We start from the raw sequence: 12947 nt of genomic DNA, 5'->3' as shown, positions 1-12947 counted from the left end.
AAAAAAAAAAAAAAAAAAAAAAAAAAAAAAAAAAAAAAAAAAAAAAAAAAAAAAAAAAATGGAATTTGAAATCCAGGAGAGCTGGCTGGATTTTATGGAGGTCCTTTTAAAGGCATAAAAGCAAACTCTCTCAAGGGGAAAGAACAGTGATTCTCAATCCTTGACATCTTTCAAAGTCACTGGAGGGTTCCACAGAATGTTAGTCCTGTTAGGTATCCAAGCATAATTCACTTGATAAACTCAGAGGCTATGTCCAGATGTGCATGGATGTTTGGTTCCCTGGGGACAACTTACGGTTGCACACCTTGCACCACTGCTAGTTGTCCTTGGGGAACACCCATGCGACCTGTGCTTTGGTGCGTGGCAAGTTACCCTAGGTGGGGTACGGGAGGCTGGGGCCAGCACTGGGCTGGCTCCAGCAGCCTTACTTGGGTCCTGGTTATCCTGCCACACGGTGCCTGGCTAGCAGTGAAATGTAGCTCTGGCCAGCCTGGTTCCAGCTTCAGGTGATGCAAGCTACTGCTGCGTGCACTACTCCACTGTTTTTTTTCTTGTGGGATATCCAGGGATCAAAAAAAAAAAAAAAATCCTCCGTACTGCTCCTTGCAGTGCAGAGATCAACTAAACATGGAGTATGTGACGCTGCAGACACATATGCGGTGCTACATACCACACGGCCATGCTCATCTGGACACAACCAGAGATTCCAAATAAGAAACCCTAGTCTTAAAAACATTTTGGCCTGTTATGGTGCTTCTGAGTTCAGTGCAATGTAAGAATTGCTCTACTTTTTTTTCTGTAGTCAAAAAATGTGTGAAAAAATAAGCTGGCATTTTCCAACAGATGCCTTGAGTCTAAAAAGGTTGAGAAGCACTGTGATAAAAAGAACAGAAAGTGCAACAGGAGACTAATGTGACTAAACAGCAATTGCTTCAAAGAGCTGAAGCGCACAAATGTATTGCACAAAAACTGAAAACTTGATCATATTACTATAGAAGAGCACCACACAGGAATGCAGGAAGAAAAATCAGGAAAACCAAGGCACATTTTGAGATACAAGGGGCAAGGGACAGAAAAGGCCACAAACAGGGATTCCACAAGTATGTGAGATGAGAAAGGAAGACCAAAAAAAATGTAAGTCTGTTCCTAAAAACAGAAGGCAACCTATAGATGATGCAGAGATGCCTGAAGTACTTAATGCTTTTTTTTTTTTTTAAACTTCACTTCACAAATAAGGTCAGCTACCAGATGATAAGCCCACTTGGCATCAAAGATAGGGAGAGAGACAAACAGTCTAGAGCAGTGGAAGAACAAGTTAGGGATTTCTTAGGAAAAACAAATGCTTTCAAGTCCACAGGGCAGGATGGGATACATTCTAGGTACTGACGGAATTAGCTGAGGTAATTTCAGACCAACTGGCTATACTTTGAGAAATTGTGGAGGCCAGATAAGGTCCCAAATGACTGGAAAAGAGCAAATATAAATGTCCATCTTTAAGAAAAAGAAAGATCCAGAGAATTGCAGAGCCAGCCTGACCTTAATTCTAGAAATATCATGGAGTATGTCCTTCAGGAATCTATTGCAGAGTACCCAAGAAGAGAACAAGATGATCAAGAACAGCCAACCATGGATTCACTTAACAGCAACTCATACTTGACCAACTTGATGTCCTTTTACAACTAGGTGACAGGCTCTACAGTTGGGGGAGAACAGTGGATACCTTGACTTTTAGTAAGGCTTTTGACACCATCTCTGTATGTCATTCTCATTAAGAAGCTAAGGAAAAACAAACTAGATGGAAGTACAGCAAAGTGGATCCAAAGCTGGTTGGATCAATATGCTCAGCAAGTAGTCATCAATGGGTCAATGTCTACCTAATGGGGAGGAGGTATGAAGCAGGGTTTTCGTATTGTTTAACATTTTCATTAATGATGATGTGGATGATGAGACTGAATGCATGCTTAGCAAATTTGTGGATAACACTGAGTTGGGTTGAGTTGCAGATACTCTGGAAAGTAGGGCTAGGGTCCAGAATGACCTAGATAAACTAGAGAAATGGTCCAAAAAAAAATAAATAAATAAAATAAATCACTTGAAATTAAACAAGGACAAGTGCATAAAGTCCTATGCTTGCAAGAAAATAACTGCAAGTGTGAATACAGAGTGGAGAATGATAGGCTAGGCTGCAGTACTGGAGAGATGGATCTGGAGGTAATAGTGGACCACAAAATGAATATGAACCAGTGTGCTCTTGCTGGGGAAAGATAACACAAAATAAATCAAAACAAACAAACAAACAAAAAACACAACAGCATACCAGCTTGTATAGATAGGACTGTTGCTTGCAAATCAAGGAAAGGGATACTTCTACTCTGTTTGGAACTCGTGAGGCCTCACCTGTGTCCAGTTCAGACCCACTCTTCAAAAAGGATGTGGACTGACTGAAAAAAGTCCAGTGGAGAGTGACAAAAAAAAAAAAAATTAGAAAACTGAAAAACTTGACTTGAGAAGAGGCTAAAAGAACTAGGACTGCTCAGCCTTAAGACGACTGAGGGGGATTTGATAACAGTCCTCAACTACCTGAAGGACAATTAAAGAAAGGATGGAAATAGATCTTCTTTGCAGCCTGAAGGAACAGGACAAGGAGCAATGGTATTAAGTTGCAACAAGGGAAATTTCAGTTGGATATCAGGAAGAACTCTCTCAGTATAAAGGCTGTTAAGTATTGGGACAGGCTGCCTAGAGAAGTTGTGGAATGTTCAAACTTGGAAATTTTAAGAGCAGGTTAGACAAACCCTTGGCTAGGATGGTTTATTTAGTCAGGGATGATTCTGCCTTGAGTTACAGGTTAGACGAGATAACCTCCCAAGTTTCTTTCCAGCCTTACTTCTCTATGATTCTATTAGTGAGTCAGAAATCCACCAAACCAATTCTTAGGTGCATGTTATACAGGCTTGACAATTTAAAAAAGAAGTTTCCCTTTAGGAAACTAACCCTCTCCTTAGTTACTAACAACTGAAAAGTAATTCATCACCTAAGTCTTATGAGTACCATAACCTGCTTATTTCAAAATATAAAAATTTGTTGAACGCTCCTGCTTTTTCATATCATTGCCAATTTTAACATCACCACCAGAACTAAGGCAGGGCAGGGCAGGATGTCTGTTCATAGCATCGGACAAAGTAGCATGTCACTTACAACAGCTTGTGCCTTTCTGAGCAAGTTCATTTTTAAGGACCATCCTGCCTGCTGTGCCTTCAGCCAGACTTTAGACTAACACAGCTATCCAGCTCTCTCTATATCTAGAATAAAAGTCTAAGCTTTGTATGGATTTCTTGTTCCTGATATGGTTTTAATCAATTAATCCTTATAGCCTTTCCAGCCAAGAACTATTTTCCCTAATGCCTTCCCGCTTCCTTTATCGATTTCACACCAGTCATTATAAATGAGAAAGTACTCACTTTCTTTCCCCCATTTTTTTTTTCCAATTCCTGCCTTCACTTTTCCTCTGAACCAAGATAGACACATTGTAAACAATTTTTAGTCAATTTTAAATTTACTACAGTATAAAACCATATAGTAGCTGTTTAATAAACTTTTTTTTTGGTAATCCGTTAATGATTTTACCCCAGAATAAGGGAAATCATGACAAAGGAATTGAATTTTACCTTAAATCTCCATCTAGTAACAACTACAAACTTGAGTGTGTGGTCCTTGCCAAGTATTTCTTCATTGCATAATATATCCAGCTGATGGGGAAAAAGGAAGAGGGATTTAAATTTATTAAGGGACAAAAACATACTTATAGAACAAGATGCAAACAGATAAAAACTAGATTAAACATGCATTATCTCCTCCAAAGACAATGGAAAGACCTATCCCTATGCTGTGTGAAAGGGAACTTGTAATCTTAACAGAAAAGGAAAAGACAGGCAAGTTCTATTCTTAGAATTTTGGATCTTGAAGGACAGCCTCACTTAACACAAGGCATATCCTTGGCAGGAAAGACTCCTGGATTCGGGTCCCTGCTCCAGACGCTGCGCATACATTTTGTATTTAAGAGTCACTAGGTATAGAACAGCCTCATTTCAGTTTTGTCTATAGCCTGGTGGCAAAAGCACTCCCCCAGGGAAGTAGGAGATGCAGGTCTGAACACCTTTGGGTGGTGGATAGCTTAAAAAAATAAATAAATAAAATAATCAGGTTTCCCACTTCCTGGGTCAACATTCAAACCACTAGGCTGCACCATCAGCATAGTTAGCATTGGCTGGTTTTGTTTGTTGTTTTATTGTGGGAGGCAAGGTTCAATAAAAAAGTGGCCATGGCTGTGGTGCTTTGTGCTGAACTCTACATGGCTTTTGCATGCGTGTCAGGCAAATATGGCCATGTATTAGTACACCAACCAGACTGGACCCCGGTCTGGGAGGGATCCAGCTGCAGGAGAATCCCTTTCCTCCTATGCATAGCTCCAGGAGGTCACCCAGATACAGGACAGCAAGAAGATGTACTGGAAGCTAGATCCATCCTCTGACTGAGACAATTCTAGCTATGAGAGAATTTCCCTGGCATAGGGTACAGCTCCAGAGTGATGATTGTCAGGATGGGGAATTCCCCAGTCACCTGACCTATGGAGCTGCAGGGGAATGTCTTCCCACCCATTACTAGACCCAGGGTGACCCAGCTCTGTTCAACGGAGGGAGAATTTCCCTCCGGGCTCCCTGACAGTTCACCCAGGGAAGATTAACAAGGAGCCAGTGCTCTCCCTCCATCCCTCTTGGAGGGAGGAGAGCATTAGCTCCCTATTAGCCTGCAGGGAGGGAAGGAGGGAGAGTGGAGGATTGTGGTATACTGGAGTGTCCCACTACTGGGAGAAGCACATAGACATTCAGTTGGTACAGGAAAAGAGAGATCTTCCTTATAGATCTTCCTCCTTTTGTAATTCTCTTCTGCAAAAACAACCTTGAACAGCTGTACACTTTCTTTCTGTGCTGTAAGAAAGATTTTTCTCCTGGCACAAATGGAATACTTGTCTGCTGCCTTTGATTTCTACTCCTTGTGTGTTACTTAAACCTCCCCCTAACACTGTGTGCATTCTATCACCAGACTTCTAAAGACCCATAAAATCTTTTTTTCCATTCTTCAATTTTTATCTAATGCAGAAATCAGCAACATGGATCTGACCCATGGACCCACTGGGGTTAAGCAGAGAGGAACTGTGCCTGTGCTGGAGCTGCTTCTCCCTGTCCCTGCCAAGCCTGGGGCATGAGCAATTTCCAGCCAGTGGAGAACTGCCTTGGGGCTAGGCAGTTTCTAGCTGGGAAATGGTTAGAAATAGCAGTATGGATGCTGTTTTCAGCTGCCCAGTTCTAATGCAGCTCCCCATCATCTGGATGCTACACTTGCATTCCAAAAAAGGGAATGGGAGGGAGAGCTGAGAGAAGCGGCAACAGCATGGGCACAGTTCGCAGCTGCCTGGCCCTGGCATGGATGCAGGAAAAGCCCTCTGCCATTGTTCCTGCCTCTGTTCCTCCCCTACACAATGCCCCAAGCCTTACAGGTGGTAACCTAAAGATGTTACTTTCACACACGTGGCCTGCCTTGGGCCCTTGGATCCCCTAGCCCCTCACTCAGCCTTTCCTCTAAAGCTTTCAGACCCCCTGGTCCCATGTTTGGCCCCCTCTGGGCTCCCAGACTTGGTCCCATGCACAGACCCTCTCTCTGGATTCCCAGGCCCCTGGTCCCACATGCAACCCCCTCTCTCTGGGCTCCTGGGGCTCTGATCTGGCTTGTAGCCTCTCTCTCCAGGCTCTCAGACCCCCAATCCAGCTTGCAGCCCCTCTCAGACCCATGGGCCTTCATCTGGCTCTCACCCTGTACCCACAGACCCTCTGGTGTGACTGTCAGTCAACCTGGATCCTGAACCTCCAGATCCCACATTCTGGTACTCTCCCCTGTTTTTCAAACTTCTTAAGTCTCACTCTTTCATCCCTGCTTGTGTCCACTCCGATCACACTTCTGGCTCTTCCTTGGCCTGGGGCTTGTGGATCCCCAGATCCCTACTCTCTAGGCCCTTGCAGCCCCTGCTGCATCCCACTCTCAGCCCCTGCTGAGTACAAGTTAATGATCAAACACCCTCTGGCAGGCACTCAAGCCTTCTCTAGGCTTAACACAAACCAGGGCCACATGCCCATATAACCAAGCCCTTCTCTGTCCCAGGTACCCTCCCTTGTTCCCTGGTTGCAGAGTGGCTTTTTCTTGGTATTCAGGAGCCCTGCTTCTCTGAGCTCCTCACTTCATGGCTCCCAGGGCTGGACTGGCTGATCGGCTCAGGCTCAAGGCTTATATAGCTCAAGCTGATTAGGAGAGTCCTTAATTACCCCCTCTTTGCCACCTGCAAGCAGCCTCTCAGGCTGCTTACTCCCTTAAAGGAGCAGACACATCCCAGTGTCCTGCTACACCAGGGGTGGACAAAATACAGCCTGTGGGCTGGATCTGGCCTGCCAAGCCATTCTATCTAGCCCATGGGGCCTCTAAAAATTTTTTAAATGAATATTTATCTACCCCTGGCTGCCTGTCAAAGAAAGACAGACAACAGGAACCAGTGGCAGCAGAACCAGCACGAGCAGTAGCAAGGCCCACTGGCCCAGCCCTCCCCCTCACCCCCTGGGGCTGCTCCCTCCATCAGAGGGGGAAATTCAAGTAAGAACAGGCGGACAGGACTGCTGGTACAGCAAGAGCCAGCCTGGCCTAGCCAGCACCACACAGTTCCCAGCTGGCAACCGTATGGTGCTCCTACTGCATCATGTGATGCCAGAGCTGCAGATGGGGAGCAGGCCAGGGGGAAGCAGGCCAGGGGACAGTGCAGAAGAAAGAAAAGCGGCAGGGGAAAGGCAACAGTGGCAGGTGCAGGGGGGGCAAGTGGCAGCAGGTAGGAGCAGGGGCCCTGGAGGCCAGGACCTACAGGACCAGGAGCCAGCTGAGAAGCATGGGGCCAGGCTGGCTCCTGCTGCATTCTGCAGTCCCAGTGTTGCAGCCAGGAACAGCGCGCTGCCAAGAGGTGCCCAGCCTTGCTGTGCCGCGCCACATGGTTTCTGGCTGCAATGCCAGAATCACAGAATGCAGCAGCAGCCAGCCCCACTTCACAGTTCCCAGCTGGCTCCTGATGCTGCCACCTCTAGCGTGGCATGCCTGCAGCTCCCGCATTTACAGCAGGAAAAGACCCGTGCTGGACCCTGAAGCCTCCCTCACCCCCTGCTGCGCAGGTCCCTGGACTCTGCCCAGAGTGGAGGGAGCCCTGTCCCCTGTTTCCCTGCAGAGTCCAGTGTGCAGTTTTCCCGTATGAGAGTGGGAACTGCAGGCATGCGGCACAGAGCCCCTGCAAACAAGGCAGCCAGAGAGGCTGTGTTCCTCATGCCCACACAGTGCTGCCCAGAGCCGCGCACCACTGGGCACCAGTGCCTCAGCTGGGCATGAGCTCCCTGAGCCCCCCAGTCCTCCCTCCACCTGCTGCTGCTACCAGCAGCAGGGGCTGTGCGCCACGTTGGGGAGTGTGTGGGGATCCCTGCACCGTACAAACCTCATAGACTCACTCATCCTGTCCCCACAGCCCTCACCACACACAGCCAACTATAAAAAGGGGAGGAGCTACCTATGCAGCTCACCAAAAATTGTTAAGTGGCCCTCCACCCGAAATAATTGCCTGCCCCTGTGCTACACAGTGGAATAGAACTTTTTTGTATAAATGCAAAAGTATACTAGTCAATAGGGAACTGGAAATGAAACTGGATGAATTAGAGACATCCTGGGGTTGGGAGATGGCATGGTTAAGGCTAGGTAAGGAGACAGGCTGAAAGAGAGAGAAAGATGAGAAACAGAGAGGAGAGTAAAAAGGTAGAAGGGGTGCATACTGTCTACACATCAACCTTTATTAAAAAAACACTAGGATGTTATAATTTGAAAAGGAGGGTGTTAGGAGACAGAGAATGCCTTTTTATATTTTCCATCCACTACCCTTATCCTCCTCCACATTGTTCCTGGGTGACGAGAGCAAACTGCATCCTGACTATTTCCAGGAAGTATGACTAAGTTTCAGAGAAGGGATAGAGTGTAAACTGCAGCCCCTCTAATTATGCAGGGCATAAGCTCATACTGTGTCTTGGGCTACATTTCACTCAAAGAGGAGGATGACTATGCCTTGGACCTGGAAAAAAGTGCAAAATGGGAGTTAATTAACTACAAGCCCAGTATTTCATAAGCCTGGGAAGGAATATGGGCTGCAAATTCAGTAGATTAGTTTGTAGGGAAGGAGAAACGAGAAGAGACTTCACTTCAAAATTCAAATTAAGCATTTTGACATTTGCCTGCATTAGGGTCCCCAAATAAGAAGCCATTTTGTAGTCCTCCTGTATCAAATTCTACCTGACACCGGTTTATGTCTTCTGTAGCGCTTGAGTGGTTCTGTAGCAGCAGGAAATATGCAGGAGGCAAGGATTTTCATGAGTGATATATTTTATTAGACCAACTGCATGGCTAGGATATATTCAAACAAGCTTTTGAATGCAGTGCATTATTGAGTTCTCTTCCTGACAGCAAGATTTCAAGGAACTATCACATACTTACCACAAGATAATCTGAAGTATATTTTTGTTATATTAAAATATTACCTCATTAAAAGAAGAAAGGTTAAGTTTTTTGGCAATGAACTTCTTTAGATGCAAGACTGTTGCTTGTGCTGAGCAGCGGATCCATTTTCTTTTCAATCCACGCAATTTGCTGCTATTGCATTCCAAGCAGATGCTTACCTTCAAGGAAAAGCAAACAGACAGGGTTGGTTAACAGCATTTTCTGTACATCTCATTATGCATTCTATAAGCAACACTTATTAGTTCACCAAAATGAATAAAAACATAGTATCCTAATATCATTTAATTGTTTAATTCAGTTAACTTATAGAAAAAGCCTAAAATTAGTTAAACAGTTATATACTGCTTAGCCCAGCGATGGCCAACCTTTATGATAAGCATGCCACAAGTCAACTCCACCCCACCCCACCCCACCACCCAAGTACCACTTTGATTTCTGCTTCCATAGGCATACCTAATACAATATGTGCCCCAGAGTGCTGAAATGGATTGCTGCAAGGGGAAGTGCACTGCCAGGAGTCCGGTTAATACCTCCTTGGCCCTAAAACTGCCACAGTTTTATATAGAGGCAGGATCCAAAGCCCTGAATTCAGGGGCTACAGGGCCAGGGAAAGTCTTGCCAGCCTCTGGCTTCTTTACTATTTATTCCATCCAGGAAGAGCACACAGCAACTGCAGATGCTTCCTCAGCCTGACGCAGGGTATTTAGACTCGAAAGCTTGGCTTGCTAAGAATTTTTCCAGCTACCTGAGTTGGTCTAATAAAAGATACCAGATTTACCCAAAGAACCTTGTCTGCCTAATTTATTAGCAAAATACATTTTTTCAAAGTATTAGAAGCAAACCTAAAATAAATTATTCTGAATTTTCTGGCCTTGAAATTATTTTTAGGATAGAGTGCTAACATTGTCTTAATTGTAAATGATCAGTATAAAAGTTTCCACACACCACTGTATTAGGCAATCCATAAAAGTCCCCATTCCAAATAAGCCTTAGGGCCCATAATCCTACATGAAGATATTAATCCTGCCCTGATCTCTCCATCCCTTTGCCTCAGGGGAGTGTGCAGCAAAAATTTGAGGTTTCATCCTGGTGAGTGTCCAAAGTCTTGTCAAAGGAGCTGGGTAGGGCACAAGGCCAACATGGCATCTGTGCATGCAGTCCTCAGCAGACACACAAGAAATGAGAGTAAAATCTTATGTCCTCTGAGAAGCCACTATGTGCTCTCAGGTGTGCAGGAATAAGGGATTCCCCAGTCTCCTCACCCTCAATGGACTCTGCACAGGAGATGAACAACTGAAAAACTCCTCCCTGGCCACCTTTAGCCTTCTAAAAAATATAGCTGGAACTGGTAGCAAGTCAAAGCAAGCTCCCAATAGTCTCCTGTCAAGCTTTTATTTTTTAACAAACTGAAAATTAGACTAATCAACTAGTATCTCTTGTTTAGACATGCAGGGAAAAGCTTTGCTTGAAGCCACACAACACTCCTTGGACCCTTTCCCAATAATTGATTCCTAGTAGAAAACTCCCATTCAGATTTCTACTGATATCCTACCAGTCTCCTTCCACCCCCTCAACTCAAGAAAACAATGAACCTTGCTGTTTGCCTTGAAACTTGATTCTGGAGAAAGAGCCCCAAAGTGAAGGGCCTTCAAAAATGCCTTGTAATGCCTCTTATGAGTACCATCTTCCTTGACTTCAGTGTTGCAGAATAGCAAACAAAGGCTGTACACTGGTCTTAGGCAATTAAGGGTTTTATAGGTGAAAGCCAACATCTTCAGTTCAAAGCAAGTAATTGAAATAGGTCATCAATGCAGGCTGAAACACATGGGGGTTTTTCCCCAAGCAGCCATAATTTATGAACTCTGCCTCAACCATTTGGCTCCCATCTAAAGAGTGGTCCTCGCAATCAGCCACACTGCCTCAAATCAGGGGGCATATTACTGGCCCACCATACATACTTTGGCGCTGTGTGTGAGCTTGCTTTGACTCTGCCAGTTTCAGCTACACAGCTGATGATGTAGCCAAAGAGGGATTGCACTCACCAAATCTTCTGTACAAAAGGGGACATTGTTACATTTCCTTCCCTTTTTGTACAAAACAACAAAGCTCATGGTTTTTGTTGTTTATCTTTAAGATATTAAAATCAAGACCTGTATTTGATTTAATCTGCATTTTTGTAGAGTTCTTTTCTCACACTAGAATACACAAATAGTTCTGAGGTGTATTTTTATTTACCTTAAGTTAAAGCAGCGGTGGCCAATGTTTTTGGCAGGCATACCACAAGTTAAGCCCTACCTCTCCCCAAATGTCACTCTAATCACGGTCCTTCCCAGAGGCACGCCTGAGTTTGCATTCTGGAGCACCAGAATCATGACAGGGGAGCTGGAGTCCCCAGACACAGGAAACTGCTGAGAGAGGAGGTGTCACAATCAAGAGCCAGGTTAACCTGTCACTGGCCCTGCAATCATTCCAGTTTTATATGGCAAACAAGGATCCAAAGCTTAATTTGACAGTAGCTACAGGGCCAGTGAAGTCTTAACCTGGCTTTTTGGCAGTGACACCTGCTACAACATCCTGCTGCCTCTCCACTCTGTGCAGCCAGAGGCTTGAAGCCCCCTGCCTCCATTCCACTAAGCGCTTGGGGCTCACATGCCACACAAAGCAGTTGCCCGTGACCACCCGTTTGATAGCTTTGCATCTCTTGGGCTGAGAATCAAAAAAATTAAAATAAAAGCATTTATTTTAAACATTATGAAGAGGTTTGGAAAAAAAACACTGCTGCATACCAGTTGTGCACCGGGGACTTTGGCAAGAAAGTCTCGGGGTGGGGGATCCACATCCCTTGTCAACTACAACAGCACTGTTATTTCTGGCCACAGCTGTAACGGGTATCTTTACCCTGTGACATCCTCACTTGAGGCACCTTGTGAGGTTGCATCTCAAGATCTTTCAGCAAGGGATTTTCCACATCCCCTGTGACAGTTTCAGGGCTCAATCCTCCCATGGGACAGAACAAGGAGTGCCCTACCACCCTGACAGAATATGGGTGCTACCTCCAATGCCATATGCTCTGTACCAGCTGGTGCCTCCATACCCAGGGATGAAGCAGCACTCTGGCATCTGCAGGATCTCATAAATTGACACTTTCAGACCCCATGACACTAACAGGAGGATTTACATCCTTGGGCTACTATATGTCAGAGGCTGCCCAAGAGGTGTTACTGGGGTCTCCTAAAGAAGCTCACACCCTCCGCAGTAGGCAGCTCCTTCAGCAGGAATTCTCTTAATGTGGTTTTCCCCAGGCACACCCTCAGGGTCCTGGTAATTCCACAGGGCAGTGGGATAAGGTGTCTCCAAGTGACAGCTCTGAGACAGTGTCAGTCTCTGAAATCCTGGTGTCATGACAAGGTACAGCAGAGCTGAGGACTCCCTGCGAGGCAGTGATGTTGGAACCCTACATATGGGCATAACTGGGGGAACCTGGGAGAGAGAGCTCAGTGTGGGGGTGGCACTGGGGCATATAAGGCTGCACAAGGGGGGCCTTGCTGCATTTCTGGGGGCAAGGGACGAAGATGGGGCCAGATCCCCCTGGGTTCTGTCAACTTAGAACTTGCTGTGGGTAGGCAGGTCCCAGACCAAGACTGACAGGCTGGACTGGGCCTGAGCAAAGGCATAACTAACAAGTTTTGTGCCCTGGGAAAAATTTCCCTGTACCCCAAGGTGCATGTAGGAGGTTGATGAGTGTCAAAAGGGCAAAGAGAAAGGAGGGTGGTCAGTCTTACCTGTACTGGGGAGGCAAAGACCAGAGTACTTCTGTTTCTCTGTCTCCACTGGTCCACACAGGGCTGTTCTACCCCTCCTCCCCCTATGGCTGGGCAGCAGGAGCTGTTCTCCCTGTCCCTCCTCCTGGCTGGGTTCTTTGCCTCCCCCCAGCCTCTGTCCCTTCCTCCTCCCCACCCTCGTGCCAGCTTGGCCATGCAAAACCAAGCCAGACTAACTTCACTGTAGAGCAGGTGCAATGGTCAGGATGGCCTCCGCTAGCCTCCCAGATGGGGCAACACAGACATAGTGAGCTGCAATGTGACCCTCCAACCTCAGGCCCTGTCTCATCCCTCTTCTCCCCTCTGCTTGCAGCCCTACTCCCAACCCTCACATGGCACACACAGGGACTGTGCGTGCCACTTGTGGCATATATAGTGCAGGCTGGCCATCCCCAAGTTAGTAAGTCATAATAGTTGACACTATCATTGATCCTTGAGATCTGAACTCAGTGCATTTTTGCTTTACACTTTTTTTTTTTTTTT

General features: G+C 45.9%; 1 protein-coding gene across 4 annotated transcripts in view; it reads right to left on the bottom strand.

Annotated features, from left to right (window-relative positions):
• The window catches only part of PCGF3 (polycomb group ring finger 3), a 73676-nt gene that overhangs the window by 16223 nt on the left and 44506 nt on the right, over positions 1-12947 (bottom strand). For 2 of the 4 annotated variants that reach the window (XM_019517196.1, XM_019517195.1), the window contains 2 exons: positions 8664-8801; positions 3669-3749 (listed from right to left, as the gene is read on the bottom strand). In XM_019517196.1, the coding sequence (XP_019372741.1) occupies positions 3669-3749; positions 8664-8801 (219 nt within the window). Of the gene's footprint in view, positions 1-3668; positions 3750-8663; positions 8802-10919; positions 11052-12947 lie in introns of those variants that run through there. The other 2 variants (XM_019517197.1, XM_019517198.1) reach the window with 2 other exon arrangements.

Source organism: Gavialis gangeticus, unplaced genomic scaffold (genome assembly GCF_001723915.1).
Source record: "Gavialis gangeticus isolate Ggan-Ray unplaced genomic scaffold, GavGan_comp1, whole genome shotgun sequence".
NCBI lineage: Eukaryota > Metazoa > Chordata > Crocodylia > Gavialidae > Gavialis > Gavialis gangeticus.
This window is presented reverse-complemented; position numbering and strand designations above follow the sequence as displayed.